Source organism: Cnephaeus nilssonii (assembly GCF_951640355.1).
Source record: "Cnephaeus nilssonii genome assembly, chromosome: 4".
NCBI classification, from domain to species: Eukaryota; Metazoa; Chordata; class Mammalia; order Chiroptera; family Vespertilionidae; genus Cnephaeus; species Cnephaeus nilssonii.
This window is the reverse complement of record NC_137075.1, coordinates 59,447,226-59,473,010: the sequence shown is the minus strand read 5'-3', so window position 1 is coordinate 59,473,010 and position 25,785 is coordinate 59,447,226. Positions and strand designations below refer to the sequence as shown.

The window sequence follows — 25,785 nt, the reverse complement described above, 5'->3', positions numbered from 1 at the left end:
CTAATTCCCAGCCAGCTATACAAGATCATGGGATTTTGTTTAAAATTCCTCTTGCTAGGCCCTGTCCCTAGAGCCTGGGATTCGGCAGGTCAGAAGGGGGCCCAAAGGTGGGCATTTATTAAGTACTTTGAGGATTGTGACAATCTGCTGGATATAGGGACAAATGGGGGGCATTGTTCTAATTTAATACATACACTTCTAGAGTATGTTTTTGTTCCCTTTAGAAGTCAAGTGAAGGCAATTAAATTAAGAAAGGCTGCCTATAACCATAAGCCAAGCAAATTGCTCTAACTGCTCTGAGTTGCAAAGCAAATAGTTCTGGGTGTGGTGTATAATTTGTCTGATACCTTCACATTCTTTTAACTTGGGTTTTAGTCCAGGGGAGAAACAATATTTTCCCATCCAGAAAAGCAGTATAATCATGTTTGTACATACTGTAAGCTTCAAGTAATTATCTAACATTCCATTTTTGTACCATATTCTGGGCAAATTACCGGCCTCTGATCAATAAAACTTTGTGTTAAGTGTCTGTAAATCGAAACCAAAGAATGAAAGTTCCGATCAATGTTCAGCCAGAACTAATTATTTTAAATCTTCTGAAAAAAATATCAGAATTCCTGAGAATGTAGATGTCCTATTATTGGACCTGGCATACTTATTTCAATATATAAAACAAGTTACTTTCCATTATTATTCTTTTCTTTTGCTTCCAATGAAAGAAACGAAATATTTCATGTCTGACCACATCATTAGCCAAAGACACAGGGGAGGGATTACTATACTTTTATTTCATAATTCTAGTAAAATTTGTTCTTTTTCCCTTCTGTCTTTCACATGCGTGCACACATATACACACGCGCATACACAGTTTGCTATAAGGAATTCTAAAATGAAAATATGTTTACTCATCATGGTATAGTAAGTTGAATAATAATCTAAAGAAATTGATCCTTGTTGGTTATCATTGTGATATGTGATTCCACTTTTTCTGGAAATTTTGTTTTTAAAAATCTGAAATACATGGATAATTGCCCATCTCAAAAATGTAAGCATTAAGAGAAATTATATTAAAAGATACAGTCATCCAAATACCAGCCCCCAAGTCAAATATTTTTTTCCTTGTTGCATTTCCAATCAGCCGAGGGCATTACCATGAATGCCCATAGTTGTAATTATGCTATAGATATATTATCATCTGCTTATATGGCCACTTTGGTTGCATTGTCATTACGTTGTCACATAGTTTTCTAATTGTTTTAAATGTCTGTGTAATATTATATTGGGTGGTTATACCATTGTACTCTTGAACTTTCCAATATTCTTGAACATTCACATTATTTACAAAGTTAAAAAATGGAGTTTCATTGCTGTCAAGACCTGTGCTTAAAATGAGCAAGAATGTATGTTTTGACCCTGGATCTAGCATATAAATCATCTGATTATATGGGCCATTTAAACAGATAACTTCTTCATGGAGCTGAAATATTTGCTATACATACCATATCTGTGCTGTGAGGAAGCATGTTCTTTGTAAATGGTATGGCACGTCATCCCAGACTCACTGGCTTTCTACTTGCCACCGTATCTTCCTTATGAAATGTCAGTTTGTTTTCTCTAGTCATGTGGCCCAGAAGTCCGGAGCTGAATACTGGGATGTGAATGATTTGCTTAGGAGGTGGATTCAGACCTTTGAGGTTCTCAAAGAGTATGGTTTCCTCATTCTTCCCCAAAACCTCTCTAATTAGTTCAAGGAAATTGAACAAAGTTCTGAGTTTTGCTATGATGGCTACTTTAATTATTTGTTTTGTTTTGAAATATTAAATTTTTCCGTTTCCTTTTGAGGTCACCTGGTTAGATTTGTACCCTAAGCAAATGTTTCCTCTTTTCTGAAGTAACTAAGCAATTGATAACAGTTCATTAGGTTGGGTGTTCATAAAAGAACATTTGCTCTGTACCCTAAAGTTTTTGATCACCAATTGCAAACAAAAATATTGTCTGAATATTTTATACTAAATTTTATCACTTTACATGATATGGATTCCTTTCATTCTATCATGGTAGCACAAGGGTCACCAATAGAAGATGAGTTATCTGAGTGACTTAAGCATGTCTTGAATTGACGTCATCATCAATTCAAGGGAATTTTGAAGGAAGGGAACTGGTATTTTATCAAACAGACTATGTTAACAAAAGAGCTTCCCCATACAGTAAGACCACAAAACGGGAGGTAGTCTTTTGTTATTCAGGATATGATTAATATTGCCTCATCATTTAATTTTGGGGCTTCAATTTCAAAGTTGCTTGCATCAGTTCAAGCCACTGAGGGTGCCTACTTTTTCTTTCTTTAGTTACTAAATATTTGGTAAATAGTGAACTGAAAGAAGTCTCCCGCGATATCTTTTTCTTTACCAAAACCTCTGCTAATGTTTTGTGTTAGATCTAGTCTTTTTTTCTTACATACTTTTTCATTTACATTTTTGTAACTGTTTTATATATCATTTGAATCAGATTTATTTCTTAACATTACTTCATATTTTTCCTATGTTTACACTCTTCATGTCAGTTGTAATTTTTGTACAACATTCCATCCTTCTGATATTCCATAATGTTCCTAAGTGTGTCCCCTATTACTAGGCATTTAGAATGCTTAATTGTCTATCAAGTACATGATGATAATTGTTAAGACCCTAGTCCACACACCATGTTGATATGGCTCATATAAGTCATTGAGGTGACCTGATCCTGGCATGATTTGTCTTTCTCAGTCAGTGTTGTGCATTTTTTACTGAATTTCTTTCTTTTTTGTTTGGGGATGGGGGTCAGAGGGGAGGGGAGCAGGTTGTAATCCACTTCATGGGTGTAACCCACTTTATTTTTGTCTTTCTTTCCTCAGTGGTGAAAGTGGTGCTGGAAAGACAGTGGCGGCCAAATACATCATGAGTTATGTCTCCAGAGTGTCTGGAGGAGGCCCCAAAGTCCAGGTGAGTTTGTGATGTAACCCACTTTGAGACCCTGTCCTAGAGGAAATGTAAGAGACTCCATAGCTGTCAGAATGGCAAAAATTTTGAAGTGTTTGAAACATTCTATTGGTAAAAAAGCAGGGCATAGTCCCTCTCATACAGTCCTGGTAGGAGCATGAACTAGTATACACTGAGTGGCCAGATTATTATGATCTCTGAACGCATAATAATCTGGCCACTCAGTGTATATCCTATATAATAAAAGGCTAATATACAAATTGTCCCCTCGACCAGGAGTTCGACCAGCAGGCAGGCTGGCCAACCGCCCATGTCCCCTCCCCCTGGCCAGGCTGGCCGGACCCCACCCATGCACGAAATCATGCACTGGGCCTCATACACACACACACACACACACACACACACACACACACACTGAGTGGCCAGATTATTATGCGTTCAGAGATCATCATAATCTGGCCACTCAGTGTATGTACTTTTCTGGAGGGCATTTCAGCAAACTTTATCAAATCTACACGCATGCACCTTTTGACTCATTAATCCTGCTTAAGAGAATGTGTCCTTTAGATGTGCTGAAATGTATGCAAAATGATACTTATATAAAGTTATTTGACGTGACATATTTTGTAAAAAGAGGCTTATGAAATTAATTTTTAAAATCTATTTTATTTAACCCAACATATCCAAAACATTATCATTTCAATATTAAAATATTGATGAAATATTTTACACTCTTTTGGGTGCTAAATCGTTGGAATCCAGTGTGTATTCGACCTTTACAGCACATCTCAATTGGGACTAGCCATGTTGCAAATCAAAGCCACCTGTGGCTCATGGCTTCCATCTTGGACAGTGAGTGCAGCTCCAGAACCTAGATTGGCGTGGTGCAGACCACGTGCCTTTTTCCATTCATGTAGCCACACCCTCTCCCTAGGACACTGATATGGAGACAGGAATCCAGGATGCTGGTTTGTGGCTGGGCTGTTCCTTTACTGTAATTTGCTTTTTCTCTTTTCCCCAATATGCTTACCACAAAATTCTACTAGACATCTTGAGAGTGGATGAATGGATGGATAGATAGGTGAATGGATGGAAACATGAATAAAGATTCTCAGTTAACACGCCAGTAATTAAAGAAGACAAGAGACAAGGAAAAGCCTTTCTTTTGTTCTCTCCCTATGAGGAACTGAGTGTTGATAAGTGGTGTAGGTGTGTCTGACTAGCAAACAGATGTAAAGGATTAGGAAGATCCACATGTCAAATTTAGTTTTACAATGGAAAGCAAGGTTTATATAAGTCCATCAGTTTTTTAAAGAAGAGTAGTTGGATTGGAAGTGATATTTCTAAATTTTGAAACGTACCTCATAGAGGGACCACCCAGAACTTGCCTCTGGTGCCATCGCTAATGACATGTCCCTGGTCGATGTGATTCCAGGTCTTCCTCTTCTGAATGTTCAGGAGGGCACCAAAGGGAGCGCTGTGGCTGTTACATAGTCAGTTAGTAGTTAGTGCCTTAATCCAGCCCTGTTTTCTCCAGACCGTGACTTAGTGGCCAGACTGCAGACATTTAATGTTGACTTTTCTCTTCCTGTTTTCCTATGAGGACAATGAGGCAGAGCTCTTGGCTTGAAATTAGTCAGTAGCTACAGAGCACAAACCAAAGACTTGTTATTTCTGGAACATGTTTAACCATAGCATGTGAATAATTAGAAGTACAAGGAATGACTCACTTGTTGAAAGACCTCTCCAACATCAACTCCTTTCTACTGAGCTATCTTGCCCAGGAAGGTGTTTTGCACACTTTTCAGTCTGGTACCGAACGAGGGTGTTTGAAACCCAAATTCTTGCCCTCCGGTGGGCCAGGAATTGTTCTGTACAAGCCGGCGTCTGCCCTTGCTGCTCAAAACGTGGCTCCATGTTGGCAGAGCCAGGGCACCAGGGCACTGGTTAGACATGCAGGCTCTCAGGTCCTGCCTCAGACCTACTAGACCCCCATCTGCATTTTAAAAGATCCGAAAGTGAGTGCTGCATATGAAAGTTTGGGAAGCACAAAACTGTGTCTACAGCCTTGCTTGAGTAGGAGAAACTGTTTCATTTTCCTTAAGGTCCCTGTCCCTCGCAGTGAAGAGGGTGGAGATGGGGGTGCAACAGGCAGGGAGAGCAGTTGGGTAGAGAAGGGATAGGGATAGTCAAGAATCAGAGCAGAGCAGCGAGGAGATGCCCCTTCCTTCTCCTCTCCTTCCTGCGGGGAGTCCCGGCCCCCCAGGGCGTGCAGGGTAAAGCACAGCAGGTGTGGAAGCCCCAGCCAGGAGTGTTTGGAGATCCTGATTCACTGGGGGGACCCTGGCTCCAGGACTCCTGCCTGAATCCAGGGAGTTGGAAGACACAAACCCACTAACAGGTTGAAGTCTGTCGAGAGGAAAAAGTAAATCCTCCTAACCTGCAGGGACATGTGGACTTGAGGCCGCTCCCTGCTGCATCCAGAACCCGGGTCCTTAGGGAGCGTTTGGCATTGCTCGGTGCGGTGGGTGTGTGTGCCTTCCTGACCCCTGGTCTGTTTGCTGTGACAGCACGTCAAGGACATCATCCTGCAGTCCAACCCGCTGCTGGAGGCCTTCGGCAACGCCAAGACCGTCCGGAACAACAATTCCAGCCGATTTGTAAGTCTCTTCCCTGGTTCGGGAAGTGCCGCCTGGCTGGTGGTGTGGATACTCCTGCTTTAAGTCCGGTGTCTCCAAGGCAACAGGAGCTTTCACATGTCATCAGGAGGCTGCCTTTTGCATCTTTTCTTCATTTTCTCTAGCGGCATGCTGTCAGGCTTCAATTTGCCCTTTAGCTGAAGTTATTTTTGAACCCTGGGAATATAAATCAGGTAATTTTTTAATACAGTTTTCAACTTGAGTTGCCTTCCTAAGGAAAATAGAAATTGGTGCTGGAGGAGTTTGCTTTGTGCCCTGGAGGAAAAAGGCCTTCTTTCCCAGACAAAGTAATAAGTAGGCTAGGTCCCAAAGCCTTTCCTTTTCATTCATTTATTTATTTACTTACTTACTTATTTATTTAGATTGATTTCAGAGAAGAAGAAGGAGGAGGAAGGAGAGAGAGAGAGAGAGAGAGAGAGAGAGAGAACCATCAATGATGAGAGAGTCTCATTGATCGGCTGTCTTCTGCACACCCCCTATTGGGGATCGAGCCCACAAGGTGGTCATATGCCCTTACCGGGAATGGAACCGTGTCCTCCTGGTTCATAGGTCAGTGCTCAACCACGGAGCCATGCTGGCTGAGCCCAAAGCCTTCTTGCTTTGCTCTTGCTCATAGACCGCGTCTGTGGAAAATGAAGGGAACACACACTTTGATCCAGCACCTTGTAGAGAACCCTCCTTCTCTATGTCAGGCGGAGTGAGTTGACTGCCTCCCCACTCAGAGGTTGGTGTGTTTTATGTATTTCACGTAGCCTAACAACACCCCAAAATGATTGGACTTAACCTGATAGATTGCCTCCTGACCGGCCCACTTACCCAAGGTAATGAAAATGTCAGCCGAGGGCATTATCATGAATGCCCATGAAAACGCTTTTCTGTCTGAATATCTCCTGAGAATTGGAAGGCTGGAAAGGATGAAAAGAAATATGTTCACCTTGACAAAAAGCCACATTTCCAAAAAACTGAGTATTTGCCCAGTAGCTTTGATTTATGTAGATTTTGCATCTTAGCTCAGACTATGTCTGGCAGGAAAGCAATGAAGAAGCTATCTTTGAGGCGGATGCTGGACGATTTTAAGATAAATAAGTGGGAATTCAGGAGAAAGATGATTTCTTTTTCACCCTTCTGTTTTGTAAGGAAGCTTCTATTTTCCAAGAGAATTCTTATAAGCTCTCATGCAGTAATTGTTTGGTTCCCTGGTGATTTATAGCTGTCAGAACTGCCCTTATTTTCCTTGCTGTTCAATATTATTCAAACTATTTGTTCATTTGTTGATCTGTCTTTTTTTTTTTTTTTCTCTCTCTCATTGGCTGGGTCGTGTTATCTTGAAGAAGTTTCTAGGTAATACAATAGGAAAGAAGATGGGAATACATTTCCACTTGACCTTTTTTTCCCTTTTAATCTCAATCTTCCTTGTAAAAATGGATTTGACCAAACTTAACTCTCTTGCTACCAGCCCCCCTCTTTTGCTCACTTAGAGAGAAGAAAATAATGAAATCAATAGTCCTCTTGATTTTTTTCCCAATAAAAATTATTCTTTATCCTGAGACAAGGATGATACATTGGTCAATTTTTGTAAAACAAGACAAAAATATCCAGCAATTTTTATTTTTCTGATTACAAAATAATGTCTTACGGCTCCGAAAAAAAGATGGGAAAGAGTATGGATGGGCACATTACACATAGAGTAACATCTAATGGGCATCAAAAGATGTTCCCAGGAATAATGAGAGAAATGTAAATTAAAACCATGTATCATTTTCTGTCTCTGAGGTGTGCAAGTATTAAGGAGATTGATACCAGAGAAAAGACACTATTGGTTGAAAGTAGACACATTTCTGCTGGAGAGCAACTTGACCATCTTTATCAAAATTGAAAATGTTCATTGTCTGTGACCGAACAATACTTTTAGGGCACAATATCTAAGTTCTTTGTTAATAATGACTTTTTAAAAAAGATATCCAAAAAGTATATTGTTAAATTTTAAAAAAAGGTTAAAGAAAAGTATATTGTTAAATTTTAAAAAAAGGTTAAAGAATAATGTTTGCAATATGGTCCAGTTTTCATTTTAAAATGCACGTTACATAAAACATTATATAATTAAGAACAGGGGATCCAAGATGGCCATAAAGTAGGAGGGAGTTGCACTCACCTCCTCCCAGCACCACATCAGAATTACAACTAAATTACAGAACAGTCAACCTGGATAACCATCCGAAGACAAGTTGAGTTGAACAGTCTTATAGCTAAAGATACACAGAAGAAACCACATTAGCACTTCTTAAAGGTTCCCCCAGGTCTTTCTAACAGTCCACCAAGGTTTGGAACCACTTCTAGAGAACTTGAGAGTCTGCCATTTACAATGTCTACCCTTCCTAGATGTGAGGTCCTGTTTGGTTTCATTCCCACCCCCACCTGATGGAGGTTACATGGATGGGCACTGCATCCTTCCCTCCAGAGCCAGCTGAAAGGAACAGATGAGAAGAATGGCCACAATGGGAAGCACAGGGGAGCTTGCTCAGCCAGCTTTTCTCAGGAACCACTGTCATTCGGATAGCAGTGGTCTGTGCTCCCCCTCTGAGTCTGATGCTTCTGGGTGCTTGTTTTGGGGAGGGGGTGGGAGGAGTCATCAGGTGAAGACAGGCCATTCGAGAGTAGCCTCCTTTTGTAGCCTTTCGGATACCTGGAATCGGCAAGTGACTTCACAGGGACACAGCAGGTTCTGGGTGCTAGGGGCAAGAGGGAAAATATGCCATGTGCTTTTCTTGCCCTTAATGAGTTTACAGTTCTAGTCACAGACTTGCGGCCTGGCAGGATTCAGCCCTGAGATGGGTGGAATTCATCAGCATACACATTTTTAAAATATTACATGTGAATACAGTTAGGCCGGGCATGCTTTCCCGTGTGACCTTAGGCCACACCATTCCTTAACACCCACATTCTCATCTTTTTCTTCATTTACGTTTACTCTTCTAGACGTTTCTGAGGACTGGAGAGAAGCTAAATCCTAATGAAAGAGGGGGGCGGGGGGAGAAAGTCATTTACTTAACAATCTGGGCACCTTTTCCAGCTAAATGCCAAGGTTTCATTCTCCTTTGTTCCCTCTTAGCAGTAATTTTAAAGGAAATATTAACCACAACAGTAACAAAAGTCTCCACACCCACACTAGCTGGAGAGGACCTTCTTTATAATCAAGTGTTTTTATTTTATATAAGAATTTTAGATTCTCCAGGGGTCAAAGGAATTGCTTTCGCTCAAAGTCAACAAGATGCCTTTCAGAGGGAAAACTTGCTTCTTCTTAGAGGCTGATAGAGTTCACTCTCCTTAGATCAAAGGGACCTTGGGATTTTCTGTCCCATTCTTTACAGCTTCCGGCTTAGCAAGCAAACCCCTACTCGGGAAAACGGGCAAGGAGTGTAACAAGTCCTTATTTAGTCGGACTAGAATGGCAGATTCTCTTTCTCAATACAGAATTGTATGATTGGACAGGAGTACATGCTATTGTCTGATTAAAGGAAAAAAAAAAAGTCAGGAAATCTAGACCAGGACTGGGAATAATTCAGAATGTATCTAGCATTAATGAATTTCCTTGAATTATATACTGTACCTAACGCCTATTTGGAACATCATGTTTTTGTTCACTAACCATTGAAGGAAACCCCTAACTCTCTTGCAGGGAAAATACTTTGAAATCCAGTTCAGTCCAGGTGGGGAACCAGATGGTGGAAAGATCTCCAACTTCCTTCTGGAAAAATCTAGGGTGGTGATGAGGAACCCTGGAGAGCGGAGTTTTCACATATTTTACCAGGTTTTCCTTTATATTGTTTCTTTCCTACTTCCTTATCCCTTCTCCACATTTAGATTTGCTTGTTTCCTCTCAGTAATCGGGCTTAGACAATCTAGTCTGCAAGCCAAGGAGCATTCTTCACAATAGTATGTGTAAGTCGGCGTGCAGAGAATTGTCAGAACGAATGTCCCTAACCTCACAGGAGAGTAAGTTCTAGTCGGGGTGAGAAGACAAAGTTAAATAATCAAGAAAGTGTTGATAAAACTTCAAAACAAAAGCTTGGTTCTTTGCCAAATAGAAGTTTGTGTGGGGAGAGTTGACTGGGATGGGAAGGGGAGGTCTATGAAGGGGGTGCAGGATGACATGGATGGGAGGCTGTGCAGGCAGGTCTGGTGGCCTGGACAGAGCACTAGAGGTGTGAGCAAGCCCTCAACGAGCTTGCAAGGGCAGAGTCTTCAAAAGGTGAACTGTTGGACGAAGGACTTGAAATAGGCTACGGATCTTTATTTTCCCCATCACCATTTGCCCCCCCTTTACCCTCCCCTACTTCCCCGATTGGCTATGGATCTTTAATGTCAGGTCAAAAGGTTTTGACTTAGACACTCAGCAGCCGTGGAGACTACGGAGCTAGAGCGGGTGGAGAATGCTTTTACATTGTGTTCCAGTCTTTGGCAATCTTCTGACTCAGCTAGTTTTTAAAATGTTTTTAACTATTTTAAAAATATAATGATACGATAGACAATTTCATTATGTGTGAGTTTATATACATTTCATCTATTGGGGATCCACATTAGATTTTCTTTGAAAAAAGGCCTGCAACTGTTTTTTGTTTTGTTTTTTTTTTTTGTTTTGTTTTTTGGGTTTTTTTTGCTCCAGTTTAAAGACCACTGGATTGGAGGGAAGTTAAACTGTGTTGGTAGCTCGAATTCAGTCTTATCAATTACATAGATGTCTTAGAACTGTGGTCGGCAAACTGTGGCTCGCGAGCCACATGTGGCTCTTTGGCCCCTTGAGTGTGGCTCTTCCACAAAATACCACGGCCTGGGCGCGTCTATTTTGAAGAAGTGGCGTTAGAAGAAGTTTAAGTTTAAAAAATTTGGCTCTCAAAAGAAATTTCAATTGTTGTACTGTTGATATTTGGCTCTGTTGACTAATGAGTTTGCCGACCACTGTCTTAGACCAAGCATGTCAAACTCACGGCCCACAGGCCACATGCCTCATTTATTTGGCCCGTGGTAGCCTTTAAGTTTGACATGCTTGTCTTAGATGATGGCAAGCAATTCTTCCAGTTAGTTTGTTGGTTGAAAGAATACATAAATGACCAAAAGCTTTTGTGACTTCAGTAATGCTCTTAATTGTATTAATCAAAGCAACATGTACAGATGATTGAAAAATAATTTTGTATAGCACACACATAGTATATTATTTACTAAGCACTAGAGCGAAGTTCATAATTGTTTCCAGGACCCCTTTCAATAAATGCCAGCCCCATTCCCCATGCTTCCCACCCCACCCCCCACCCCCACCGAAATCCTCTGCCCACAGGTTGGAAACCAGCAGACTAGGGACTGTGGAAGTGGTGAGCTTAGGGGAAGATGGAGGTAAAGATTCTGACATGAAGTTAAAGCTGTGGATAGATAAGACTCCCGTGGGAATGAGTATGGAGAGAAAAACCGTGTCTCTACAAGACTGGGGGCCTGCAGACGGACTGCAGATTGAGCAGGCATTGGGGAGCAGGGGGTTAGTCAGGGGAGGAAAGACAGGAACCTGCAGTGTCACGGAAGCCAGGGGGAGCTCGGGAGTGAGCTTCAGGATCAAATGCTCAGAGCTCTTGCGGATAAAGGATGGGGCAGGGGTCTAGGGACCAAGAAAGGGCTGTCGGACTTTGCCACTGGAAGTAGCGTCAGGAGTCATTTCATCAGAATGGCGAGGGGAGAGGCCAGAGTGCAGGTGGTTAAGTCGTGATGAGAAGTAGAGTCTGCAGCTTGAAGTTCACGGAGTCAGTGAAATGCTTCTAAAGGCCAAGAGCACAAGTTTGTAAATAGAAAGAGCTGGGTGGGGGGGGGGGGGGGAAGGGGGAGGGGTGCAAGTGAGAGGGGCTGTGCCATGTGGGTGGGAAGAAGACAGGAAGAGTAAGGAACGCTTTTTTCACAGACAAAAGAAAGGGAAAGATAGGAAGAGGGCGGTACAAAAAGATTTCGAAGAGACTAGGAAGAAAACTAAGGGAAGATGATGTCCTAGGACTTCTCAGCAATGGAGATGAGGTTCCCTGTTTTGGGGATGTGCTGCTGAGTTGACATGAGGAACTTGACCGCAATGGAGAAGTGTGGAGAGGAACTGTGTTTTCCTAGGTCCCATTGGGTTGGAGCCAGCAGGGAGCTTGCCTGGGCTGTGTGCATCACTTCCTTCAGTGACATTTTCTTAATAGTTTGACATCAGTCAGGGGAGGAGTATTTACACCATGGAAACCGGCAGACACTACAAATCCATTTTCTCCCCAAGAGCTGATGGATAAATATTTGCAGCACCGCACTGATGGGAGCCCTTTGGGAGGGTCTTGCTCAGACCTCAGGCAGATATCAGAGGTGGGACAAAAAGCCTGGGACAATCATTTGCTTCAGGGGTTTCAGAATGCCAGAGTGTGGACCTTCGGTGGCTTTTTAATATGCACCCTGCAGTGAAAGCACGGAGGGGCCAGCTGCGCTCTAGAAAGCCACAGGCCAGGTGAGCAGGAATGGAGTGATTATAACCTGGCTTGGTTTCCACTCTCCTGCGGGATCTCACCACAGAAGCACTGCAGTCCGCTCCCCGTATTGGACAAGGGGAGCTGCTCAGGTCTTGCAGGTCTGATCAGACAGTTAAGGACCAGCATGTGCAGAGATGACCTTGGGCTATCACCAGTAGAGCAGAAATCCTGAAGCCCCGTCATATTTTGGAGGTGAGGACCCCCGGTCATTTCAGAAAGCAGGGCTAGAGAGTCCCATCGCCCTTGTTCAGGGCAGAGGCAGCAGGAACCATGAGGTGCCTGGGACTACTTTGAGGGCCACATCACACCCACCCCACTTTCTCTTGTTCCAGCTCATCGAGGGCGCCTCTGCCGACCAGAAGCAGAGCCTGGGCATCACCAGCATGGACTATTACTACTACCTGAGCCTCTCCGGGTCCTACAAGGTGGATGACATTGATGACAAGCGGGAGTTCCAGGAAACTCTGGTAAGTGCTGGTGCAGGGCCAGGCGGGATCTGCTCGCAGGCAGGGCGTTGCCGCTGGTAGAAAGGGCAGTGAAGGTTAGCAAAGCCAAGAGCAGCATGCAATTTCCACCTCCTTCTGCTGTAAGCAGTCCCATTTCGTAAAACACGTTTAAGCACCCTTCAGTAGCCACCTGCCCAGCTGCCAGAGGACCGCTTAATGATTTGAGATGGGTAATAAAAAAGGAGAGTGAACGTGCCCTGGCCAGTGGTTAGAGCGTCGTCCCGCACACCGAAGGTGGGGGTTCAGTTCCTGCTCAAGGACATGTAACTGGGTTGCAGCTTCGATCCCCAGTCGAGGCACATGTTGGAGGCAACCAATCGATGTGTCTCTCACATTGATGTGTGTGTGTGTGTGTGTGTGTGTGTGTGTGTGTCCCTTCCACTCTCTCTAAAAATCAATGGAAAAAAATATCCTCAGTGAGGATTAACAAGCAAACAAACAAAAACAGTGCATGCATCATTACCCCCCGCAGGAGTTCTGATTAGCAGGTAAGGACTGTTGTGCATAATACACTTACCACACCTGTTGACTGACAGCTCGCACAACTGCGCTGCTTTCTTAGAAAGGCAAAGCAGAGCGCTCTTAGGGCCCCAATCAGGTTAGACGGTTTATTAGAACACCTTCAGGCTTTTCCCCACCCACTTTCTCCTCACTCTGTATGTACAGGGCATAGAGCTCTTCACGGTGTGTACGTTATAGTACAAAGGGTCACATCCTCCGGGAAACGACTTAGCAAGTCGAGTTAGACCTTTCTGGAGGTGGGCTGGTCACCTATTTAGCCTCAAAGAAATGCATCGCTACTGCCCTTTGAGTCAGCTACCAGCCTGGCCCAACCTCAGCCCAGAGCCAGAGCCCAGTGGGAGACCCTGCAGGGCATTTGGAGGTGCAGCTTGAAGAAAGCTGGTGTTTCTTGAAGGGCAGGATGTTTTTCCGGGGGCCAGGACAAGAGGGGACATCAGGAGGCCCCGAAGGAGCTGGCTGGAGCAATGCAGATGGGGGGTCTACATTGGTCCTAGAGTACATTTCCTTTGGAATATGGGTATCAAAGACTCCAGCCTTTCAGCTGCTTTTATTCGATTGTATAGACCTCAGAAGTAAGACTCCCCTGATGCCGTTATTATTTGAATTCCTGGAGATTTTTAACCGAGATCTTTTGCAAATGCAATCTATTCTCAGCCCTCCCCGTGACGGGAAAGGCCTCTGTGTCCGTTTGGAGTAGCTGGGCCAGTGCCCTAGAGGGAGAGGCATGGCACCAGGGTCACACCGAGGGATGCGGACAGACTTGTTGACTGTGCCCAGCTGCTGCTCCAGCTGCGCGCCTCCTCCTGCAGCTCTCTTGGCCCTTACCCTGGAGGGTTGCATGCTCTATTCAAGGACACAACTGCCTCTCCAGCATGATGTTGAGGCTTGAGAGAGAGGCGAGAGAGTGCATTGGTCAGGGATAGTGTCTGACCGGGACTTCCAGCTGCCGTCACTAGCTGAGCCTGATATCACTGCACCATCCAATCCAAGCTTGGGCTCCTGCGTTGCGTGCTTATAAGGTTGGTGACCAGCTCATGTGGGTAATTTCTCTTCCCGCCTCCAGCACGCGATGAACGTGATCGGGATCTTCGCGGAGGAGCAGACGCTGGTGCTGCAGATCGTGGCAGGCGTGCTCCACCTGGGAAACATCAGCTTCAAAGAAGTCGGCAACTATGCCGCGGTAGAGAGCGAAGAGTGTGAGTAGCCGTGGCACTCAGTTGTTGAACAAGGGGAAGCCGTTGTTTAGCTCCATCAGAAGTAACCCACCGCTTTCCTTTGCTTAGATCTCAACTGGGGTATTTTGGGAAGAGATGAGAAGTCTTGCGCGTCCTGCTGTGGCAGAAAAAAGGGCCTGTGAGTGTCCAGGCCACTTCTGCGCACCTGCCCATCTCCTCCCGCCCTTCTCCCGCCTCCCACATTAACTGTACCAGAGTCACACCCAGAGACCATTCGTGAATTAGTTTCAATTTATCATTAACCTTGGGGAAGTCTGGCAGAATCTCACCTCTAGGTTTAAAAGTAAAGCGATGCTTTAATAAGGATTAGGGTAATAGCCGAATAACTCAGAAGATTTGTCTCCTCATAAAAACCTTTTCTATCACTGATCTTTGGGGTCTACATTCACCTAAAGGTCATGAAGAGCAAGTGATTGGATATATGTAAATATGGAAAGCTCACAGATTCCGTTTGCCCCGTGGGTTGGATTAGATTGGATTTCTGAAAATGAAAAGAAAAAGAAAAAAGGACATTGACTATTGTGTTGATATTGGTAATGGTCACCTCTGTAGTTATCAGAGCCTGAGGACCTGAGTGGCCATTTTTACTCTTTGAGAAGGAATCAAGTCCTTCCTGCGGAGACGTTACTGGTTTTGCGTGGCACAGGCCCCCACAGTCACCAGGGCGTGTGACTGACTGTAGCCTCTTGGGCATCAGACGACTTTCCATCCTTTAACCACCCAGGAAGACATTTCTCCCTTTCTCAGCATTCTTCAAGGATGATAAATTTAGATGCTTAGTAATAAATAGTATCCCACTCATTGCTGACAATGCAGCAAGGCTATTTCCATTCCAAATAAGGTTCTTTTTATATTTTTGTTTTCTTTTGTGATAAAAAGGGAAGCTCTGCTAACTTCTGATGTCTGTCTGATAAAGAGCAAGATGAATTGTGTTTACCCGGGGAAGGAACGGGGTGGAAAACAATAAATAGACAGGGTGTCCACAGAGTCTAGAAATACAACCTAACAATAATAATAATAACTATGTTTCTAGACTTTGTGGACATTGCCCTTCACATTTAACAAATGCATGGAGTGTGCAGGAAGCTCATTAACACTTGGCCTTTTAACATTGACAGTTTTGGTTTCTGTGAAAGTCTTCCCTTTGTGGATGGTACCGTCCTTGTCTGCCCCTTTATGCTGGAGAACAAAGTCACGACTCTGGCACAGCTAGCATTTCCCCATGTGCCTGAGCCAATAAGTAGCCTCCTCAGCCAACTGCGTGAGGCCCAGGATTGGCAGCTGCCTGTGGAATGCCCTGATTGGTGGAGGTGGAGTGATGGGATCGGGAAGGGCTGTGTTGGAAACCAAGGAAGTCCAACAAAGAAATGTGCCCTCCTTCCAATAATTTGTTTTCTGTTCAGTTGGTAAGACCTTAGCACGGTTCAGATGGGTGCCCTGTTAAAGCTTCCCAGGCCCCCCTACCCCCTCTCCACCCCCCATGCAGTCAACTTGTTCCCTTCCCCAGAGGTTTCCAGTCTCTCGTATTCCGTTCAGGGGACATGTGTTCCAAAGCAACTACACACACCTACTCATTTTTCTCAGTTTGTGCATCAGTGGGAACATAGAACATAATCTGCAGTTGCCTTTTCACTTAACATTATATCGTGAAGGTTATTTTATATCAACTCACTGAGGAGCTTCATCCTTTTCTGCATAGTATTCCATTGCTTGGCTATATTTTAATTTAGTGAACTAACCATCTGTTGATGGACGTTAGGGCAGTTTTGGATCTGCTGCTTTTACAATAATGAACGAACACTACTAAAATGAATAACCTCGTTTGTGGTGTCTTTCCGATATTTGAGTATATCAGTGGAATAAATTTGTAGAGGGAAGTGCTAGCCCATGTTTTGATGAGGGAAGAAAGCAAACTTGCTCTAGCTATTGTAGGGGGGTGGGGGAAGGTGAATGGTAAGATTTCCATCAGAGCTAAAGCAAAATAGCCATTAATAACAACAAGTTGTATTGTTACGTTACCTTAGACTAATGGAGCTATAGAATTTCCTGAGTCAAACCTTTACATTGCTGAGAAGTCAAACAAACCTCAGCTTGGGCACATGTGTACCTGTCGTTATCAATAGCGTAAGATGGTGTTGTGGAAACAAGTCTTGCTCTAAAGATATTAAATCCAAATTAACCTAAGAATTTTATTGAAGGAAAATAATATGACAAACAACGATAAGGAGTACAAGTGACCACGCCTCTCCTTGGCACTGTTAACTGTTTGTTTTTTTATATTTTATTGGTTTCAGAGAGGAAGGGAGAGGGAGAGAAAGATAGAAACATCAATGATGAGAGAGAATCATTGTTCAGCAGCCTCCTGCATGCCCCCTATTGGGGATTGAGCCAACAACCCGGGCATGTGCCCTGACTGGGAATCAAACCATCACCTCCTGGTTCATAGGTCGACCCTCAACAACTGAGCCACACCGGCTGGGCTAATATTTATTTTTAAAAAACTTTTTTACCTTGCTGTTTCTTTTAAACTTGTAAAATGGAGTTTTGTTTTGCTGCATCTTGTCAGTTTCTCTATCTTCTCTACACTTCACATGTAAAAGAAAAAATTAAATATGACTTTTTAATGCACTAATAGAAATCTATCTTCATTATCAAAATGTGCTGAAACATTATTTTCAAGCAGATTCTTTTATGTTCTACATCATTCCAATTAACTATACCAGAGTTACATCAGCATTTTTAAATGAATCAATGCCCGCTCCCTCCTCTCCTTCCCCAAGCCTCAGTGCTGCTCCTATGCAGCCCTAATGCAGCCACCCTCCCAGCTACCTCATGAAATTCACAGCCTGAAGGAAGTCAGTATGAGCAGCCCTGTAATTTCAGCACCAGGGCAGCCACTGAAGAAAATGCAAGGTCATAAAAGGTTATACTTGAAAAACATGGCATGGACTTTTTTCAAGGCCAGTACTGGATTTCCTTTCTAGACTTCTTAGCTGTTTCCCTCAGCTTGTGGCTCTGAATCTTGGCCAGATTCCATGCCTTGTTTTTCAAGTGCCTGCGGTCCTCCACTTGTGCCCTCCTCTACAGAAGAGGTGTGAGCCTTGGAAGTACGTAGGGCATGTTTCCTTTACAATCATGTCTGTCTGTTTGATCTCAAGGACTAAGGACTACTTCTCTGTTGTGACATTTCTTTAGCTGTGGTCATAAAGATAATGGGATAAACTTTTTCACCAAATATTTGAACTGTGTCCCCACGTTAGCATGGTTATGGGCTTGGCAGGAGCTCATATTTACAAAACCAACAAAGTGAGGCTAATGATTTGTTGTATCAAACTATTCACTGTGTCGTTGCCATGAAGCGTGAGGGGTCCTGGTGAATTTACTATAAAACATTGACTACCAGTATGTCAAGTGAAACACACATGTACCTGACTATCTGCCTGGTGACAGTGGTGACAATCAACATTGTAGCTTCCCTTAGTGAACCCCTTATACGTCAGACTCTTGGTAAATGGCTCTTGATTCTCACAACAATCCTACTTGTGTCTAATCTGATTTACGGGCACCTGATGTTTTTGCTCTGTACAGAGGTAAGTTTTTGTTTAGTGGAAGACACATCCAGGTTCCTAAACATACATGTGAACATCAAAACTAAACTAAAAAAGGGTGGGAGGAGGATAAAGAAGGTAAAGGTTATCATATCGATGGTGATGGAGAGAGACTAGACTTAGAGTGATGAGCACACAATGTAATATACAAATGAGATATTACGGAATTGTACACTTGAAACTAATGTTATTAACCAATGTCACCCCAATAAATTTAAATTTAAAAAACTAAATTAAAATCATCGCTTCATGGCCTTTGCGCCGAGATCAAGTGTAAAAGCTAAACTAAAGGAAATGGCCATTGGCAAATTACTGCACTTGATTTATTCACATGCCCTTTTTAAAAGGAAGCTGTCTGCTAGGGGAGCATTTCTGTGGAACACTCACATAGATCATATACACCTTGTTCTGGCATTACACTTTCCCTAAATGCATTCACTGACTTAATCTTGTTGGAAGGTGTATACTGAGAAATGTCAGCCTGTTCATTCTAACACCATCTGTGAAATTCAAACATTATTTTTTATTGGGAGGCTTGTACTTTTGAGCATTATCATGATAAGGTCTTTAACAAAATCCTTTTATCAGAGAATTTTGGTAAAGCTTTATGCAGAAAAAGAAGACTCATAGTCCAGTTAAGAATTTTGGTTTGTGTCCATAAAAATCTTCCATTAATATTGGGAAAAATCTGAGCATCCTTTCATGCCCAAGGATGGTTGATGGCACTTATTCACATTAGAATGTTTTAACCAGAAAAAAGAATCCCATTTATATCACTAGCCCTCCTCTTGCAGAGTTCCACAGCCAGGAACAGGTTGCTGAGCCTGGGAACCTCAGCTTTTCTACCCGAAAGCCACACACTACATCACTGCATGTCCTCAGGGTGGGATGGGTGTACTATGATGTGAATAACACCAACACCCTGCATTTTATTCCATACGCCTCGCCCAGAAAAATCTTCTTCTACCACCCAGGTCCCCTTGACGCCAGCCCGACCATCTCAGACCATTCAATGATCTTCCACTATTGGAATTGGTCCTGACCTTTTAATCATCTACCTTAACCTTCAGCCGTAGCCAATGTTGGTCTACTCACTGTACCTCAACCATGTCTCTTACATTCCTGCCTCCTCACCTTTACACATTCCATCCTCCTCTCTCTCATCCTCTGCATCTATACCATTCCTGTCCATTCTTTTAGACCCCACCCATCTTCCTCAATCACCCAAGCAAGTAGTAATACCTTTCTGTTCTAAGTTCCTCCAGGACTTTATTATCTATCTGTGTCACATATTTAGCTTTTATTTGGCAATCAACTTTTGCCTCCTCTAGATTGTCGTCAGAATTTCTTCAATAATTTGTGTCCTGTCCTCTCTCTTTAACAACCCCACACATGGTAACTACTCAAAAAATATGTGGTTGGTTGTAATTATTAGTTTGATGATATCAGCTGCTTCCAGCTCTTTGTGAATGATGCTATGAAAACACTGTGCCAAAGAGGAAGAAAACAATATTTAGAGCCAAAGAAATGTTGCTTGATTTAGTTCCTTCCGGCTGTCTTTCTGCAAGCTTGAAGAGATGTCCATTTTAGGCATTCAGCTGTGATATCAGTAGGGGGGATTGGTTTAATGCCACCCTTCTTGGTTAACTGATTTGTATTATTGGAAGTCTCAGTCATCATAGGAATTGACTCATGTAATAGAATAACTGGGGAAAACAAAGTGGATGGATGTGTGTGGGATTGCTCATAAGTGGTCTTCACTAGCCTGAAAGTTCTTGGGGACTAAAGATGGTGTCGTGTGTGTGTGTGTGTGTGTGTGTGTGTGCACGCGCGCGCACCCATGCACGCATATGCATACACACACACACACACACAAGTGCCTCCCTGTTTGTGAGATGCATTGTTAACATCCTTAAAAACAACCAAGGTTTATTTTGTTTTCTATAGTTTTGGCTTTTCCTGCCTATCTCCTGGGGATAAACCAGGACCGGTTGAAAGAAAAGCTGACGAGCCGGCAGATGGATAGCAAGTGGGGAGGCAAGTCGGAGTCCATTCACGTGACGCTCAACGTGGAGCAGGCCTGCTACACCAGGGACGCGCTGGCCAAGGCCCTGCACGCCCGCGTCTTTGATTTCTTAGTAGATGTAAGTAAACATGGTTGACGTTGGTGATGCTTCATATTGTAGCTGTCAAGAGGAAAACTACTAAGAGTTTCGTGTTCATGTGGCTCACTCCTTCTAACCATCACCTTCCTCCTCCATTTTTCACCCTCTCATCCTGGGGCCATTGAATCCTGCTTTTACTTCTAGAATTCTCCACCAAGACAGTAACAGCTTCTTATGGACAAAATACAGGGTGGGGCAAAGGTAAGTTTATAGTTGTTCGTATGGAAAATAATACAATAATTAACAAGTAAGAATAAGGTGTGATTCACATACTCACAACTATCAACCAACTTTTGCCCCAGCCTGTATTTTACAGAGGCAGGACCGAAGACCAGGAAAGGAGGACACCCAGGATCATGAAGGGGTCTTGACTTTGAGCCTAAAGATTTAGGGATGTTGTATTTGTCATCTATTACTGGGTTACAAATTAATCCAAAACTTAGTAGCTTCAAACAATAAACCTTTATTCTGTCATTTGGAAGTGACTTGGCTTGGTGGTTCTGATTCAGGGACGAGATTGTGGTCAAGATGCTGAGGGGAGTGATGGTCACCCCCAGGCTTGATTGGAGTTGGAGGATCTGATTCCAGGCTGACACATGTACACGACTCTTCGCAGGACTCCTCGGGTCCTTACTGCATGGTCCTTTCTTTTCAGCTGCCTGAATATTCTCACAGCATGGCAGCTGGTTTCCCCCAGAGTGGGTGATCGAAGAGAGAGCAAGGCAGAAGTCCCAGAGCTTTTAATGTCCTCGTCTTGGGCTCAAGTATTGCCGCTCTGCAATATTCTGTACCTTAGAAGCAAGTCACTAAGTACAGCCCACACATAAGGGGAGAGAAATTAGGTTCCCCCTTCTGAAAGGAGGCGCATCAGAGACTTTTTGTACAGTCGGCCCTCCACATCTGTGAACTCAACCCACTGTGGATAGAATATATTCAGAAAATTAAAAAATGTTGTTGCTGACTATGTAGTTAGGCCTATGATGGTTGTGTCTGTACTTTCTTGTTACTATTCCCTAAGCAATACAGCATAACAACTGTTTACATAGCATTTACATTGTATTAGATATTTTAAGTAATATAGAGATGATTTGAAGTTTATGAGAGGATGTGTATAGGTTATATGCAAATACTATATGTATATGCCCTTTTGTATAAGGGACTTGAGCATCCATGGATGTTGGTATTCACGGGGGTCCTGGAACCACTTCCCCATGGATATCAAGGGATGTCTGTATTTTAAAACTACCACAGATTTTTTTTAATGATAGAATAATCATATATATATATATATATATATATATATATATATATATATATATACATCTATATATATATAGATGTATATATATATCAGGCATCCCTTGATATGTGTGTTTGCATAATATTTGCATATATATACATATTTATGTATACCGCATATAGATCCTGAAAATTAGCCTTTGAGCAGTGTAGCACTGCCGGTGACAGTCTATGCTAATCACCACAGCCTCAGTGGGAGAATAATAATAGCAAACACTTATATAGCACTTACTATGTGCCAGATACTGTTCTAAGTATTTTAGAAAAAACAACAACTCATTTAATTCTTACCACAACCCTGTGACTCAGATAAGCTAACTGAGGCCCAGAGAGGTTAAGGAACTTACCCAAGGCCACACACACCACTCTTAGATAATAGATCTAGGAATTAAACCCAGGTAATTGGGCAGTGATCCAGTATTCTACTCCTCTGCCTTTTATATGATCAAGGCAGGAAGAACCCTCAGGAAGCCCAAGTCAAGGGCAGCAACATGGTCATTAGACCCTAGAAGTCTGTATGATGGGGTGTGGCTAGGGTTGGGCAGGGCAGGGCAGCATAGGGTAATTATTCTGTATACTCCTTGTGGCTAGTTTATGGATACAATTGCTTGGGACGGTCAAGGTCATGTGCCAAGCATTAGCCATGTTTTTAACTTGTTCAGACCCTCGTTTTACTGACAAGGGAATCTTTGGCCCCAGTACTGGTAGAATTGCCCAGGGCCATTCAGCAAGCAGAGCCGGGACTAGAACCCACACCTCCTGTCCCTGTTCAGTGTATCTTCCAGCACTGGGCTTCCCACCTTATTTCCTTTCCATCTTTTTCCAATTTTGTGTGTGGTAAAGGAGGTGCATGCTCCATGTAAGTGATACTAATTAGAGCTGACAGTTACCAAGCACTGACTGTGTACCAGGTACTGGGCTAAGTGTTGTATATTATTACTCATTAGCTTGCAAAAGATGATTATCTTCCTTTTTTTTCCTCTTTTTTTGCCTGGAAAACAACTCTGGTACTTCAAGATTCATCCAGGTATTCACCACCTCCAGGAATTTTTGTCCTATGTTCCTCCCTCCCCTGCAGTCCTCACTAACCCCCTCTAACCTACACTGCCCTCCTGTCATGAAGTCTGTTCCATTGAATTGCACATCCCTTCTCACAGTGATCAAGAACACAGACTTTTTAAAAGATGTTTTTTAATTAAAAAAGAACATAGACTTAGGCATCGCCCCACTTAACTGCAATCTCAGGCCCTCCCTCTTGCCCAGCGTGACCTCAGGGATTGCACTGTGACCACTATTGGTATGAGAACTGCAGTGAAAATTAAAGGACCCGACACATACAAGGTACTTAGCAAAGCCTGGAACAGGTGAATGTTAAATATACGTAAGCTGCTTTTATTATCATCACTTTAATGGTAATTACTGGCATTAGTAACTGTAGTTGGCTCACCCTCTCTATAAGCTCCTGGGAACAGAGACTGTCTTCTTGACATCCCTGGCATATTGTGTTAGATGATCATTAAATGGTTATTGAGTGGGGTTCTTTATGTGAAATAGGTTTTACATAACATCATCCAAGATGACATTTTCTTCCAATTCTCAGGACTTCCTGAAGAAAACTAACTCTGCTGGAATTTAATGGTTTTCATCATTAAGCAAACATTGTTTTTTCTCCTACCATAATAGTTTTCTGGGATTCTGGTGGTTTCCCAAAGTACTTGGCATTGCACTGAGACTATTTTTTTTTTTAAAACAACTCATAGTATTCTTTTTTTTTCCATCACCTATCCCCTCTATGCCCTCTTCCACTCCACCCTGCAATCACCACACTGTTGTCCATGTCCATGAGTTATCTTTATTTATTTATTTATTTATTTATTTATTGCTCAATCCCTCCACACCCTCCAACATTCCCCCTTCCCTCACCAGAGCTGTCTGCCTGCTCTATCTATGAGGCACTGAGACGTTTTTAAAGCTGTAGTCACCTGTCCTGGTCTCTGTTTCCAGCAGGCACTAGTATCTGCTGTGTGTAGTCTATTTGCTGTGTGGGATTGCTTCCCTTCCCCACTGCATGTGAAGGAAAAAGGGTTAATTGCCATGCTGCTTACTTTCTCCTAGTCCATCAACAAAGCGATGGAGAAGGACCATGAAGAATACAACATCGGCGTTCTGGACATCTACGGCTTTGAAATATTCCAGGTAGGACCAGTTTAAGTCATTGCGGACTGGGGAGGGTGATGCGTTTCCTCTGGCTTGAAGAAATGATTAATTCTAGGCAGTGAAAAAGAAAACACCCCACTGTGGCCCAGTTTTTGCCTTTGTGAGTTCTTGGTGCACCCTCACCAAACTAGTTTCTCCTAAATATAAACTACGCAGCCTTCTCCTGATGCCTCCGACATTTCTGCTAAGGCTTGTCACATGGAAGCATCTCACTAAATCACTCAAGAAATGTCTTCAAAATGATTTTGCAGAAACGATTAATGGAAGTAACTTCTTATTTTTCAGAAAAATGGCTTTGAACAGTTTTGTATCAATTTTGTTAATGAAAAATTACAGCAGATTTTTATTGAACTGACATTAAAGGCCGAACAGGTAAGCATTTCCTCTTCCTTCATCGTGTTCTCCTTCTAATTTGTTTTCTTTTAAAAGGTGTAGATTTCTCTTTGGATAACAGCTTCAGATGTGAGTCTTGTCTTAGGAAATGCCCTTAACAGTGTCAGGCAGACAAACCGCATGCCACTGGGCCCATCTGCTACATTTTCCTCCTCCTTTGAGCAAAGGATGCTGTGAAGTTGGACCTGGGAATGGCTGCTTCTACTGCTCTCTGACTCACTGAGCAAGTGCCAAATGGAGACCTCGTTCCAACCCCATTGTCTATGGCATCTCCTGTGTGCCCGAGGAAAGGCTTGGCTTTCTCAGAGTTGCTTTACTCCCAATTCTCCCTAGAAATTAATGTGTCTTTAGCAAAAGCTGGTGTCTTCATTCTGGCTTGAGGAAACCTGTCTTGCTTATCGTTTCTTCTGAAACGCCAGCGCGGGTCCCTGTATTCTGGATTCCGCATTGTGTCTCGATTCTAGGGTCTCTGTAACAAAGTACCACAAACCCGGTGGCTCAAAACCACAGAGATTTCTCCTCGCAGAGTCCTGTATCACAGAGTCACCAGAGCTGCACTCCTTCCAGAGGTTCTGGGGGAGAAGCCTTCCGCGACTCTCCAGCTCCTGGTGGCTCCTGTCCTGGTTTGGTGGCAACGTGACTTCGGTCTCTGCCTCGGTCTTCACACAGCCTTTTCCAGTCTGTGTCCGAGTGTCTCTCCTTTCCCTTGTAAAGACAGGTGGTTGGATTAGGGGCCACCCCTAAATCCAAGATGGATTCACTTGTGAGATCCTTAGCTAATTATATCTACAACGATCCAATTTCCAAACCTCACATTTTGAGATTTTAGGGGGCATGTTCAACCCACTCGACATATGAAAGGCTGTTTTGGGGATGTTTCGTCATGGAGCGTTCATGCCTCTGCTTAGGAACCCCAGTGACCAGAGGCGTCCACATAAACCTCTGGCCTGGAGGTCTAGCCTTCCACCACCTCAGAACAGCTAGGGAAAGCGTGGGGGTGGGCTGAGACGGGAAAAAGTGGGCAGCGTTTAGATCATATAGGAATTTTGTAGGGCATGACAGAAAGTTCAGATTTTATAGCAAGTAGAATAGGAAACCATTGCAGCATTTTGAGCAGAAAGTGACATGGTCTGATTTGTGTTCTGTGTTTTTGAAAAGGTCACCACTCTAGCTTTACAGACTTACAGAGTAGAAAAGAAAACAGGAAAGGACGTTTAGAAACCAGTTAGGAGACTATGCAGGAGACTGTGCAAGACAGGGTGGGAGCTTAGACCATGGTGCTATTAGTAGGGGTGGTGACACGGTGAAAGGTGGTCAGAGTTAGTATACATGTTAGAGACTGAGTCAGCATGATTACTCAGAATAATTAGCAATAAGCCAAGAAGGAAAGAGGATCAAAGATGATTTCTGCCTTTGTAGCTTGAATAACAGGGCCAATGGTGAGACCATTTACTGAAGGATATGGTTAGGGGAGACGGTGGGGAATGTAGAGTCAGAACTCCGCTGAACAAGTTACATTTGAGAGGCCTGTTGTACATCCAAGTGCAGATTCCAAAATCAAATACATATGAGTCTGGAACTCAGTGGGGAGGTCTGCACTAGAGAAATTAATAGAGAGGTCACAAGCCTA

General features: G+C 43.1%; 1 protein-coding gene across 1 annotated transcript in view; it reads left to right on the top strand.

Moving 5' to 3' along the window:
• Nucleotides 1-25,785, top strand: part of MYO1E (myosin IE) — a 191,482-nt gene that overhangs the window by 103,262 nt on the left and 62,435 nt on the right. Inside the window, exons 5-12 of the mRNA XM_079769346.1 lie at nucleotides 2,894-2,981; nucleotides 5,549-5,638; nucleotides 9,354-9,485; nucleotides 12,543-12,677; nucleotides 14,302-14,434; nucleotides 20,029-20,225; nucleotides 23,661-23,741; nucleotides 24,048-24,134. Coding sequence (XP_079625472.1) covers nucleotides 2,894-2,981; nucleotides 5,549-5,638; nucleotides 9,354-9,485; nucleotides 12,543-12,677; nucleotides 14,302-14,434; nucleotides 20,029-20,225; nucleotides 23,661-23,741; nucleotides 24,048-24,134 — 943 coding nt within the window. The remainder of the gene's footprint in view (nucleotides 1-2,893; nucleotides 2,982-5,548; nucleotides 5,639-9,353; nucleotides 9,486-12,542; nucleotides 12,678-14,301; nucleotides 14,435-20,028; nucleotides 20,226-23,660; nucleotides 23,742-24,047; nucleotides 24,135-25,785) is intronic.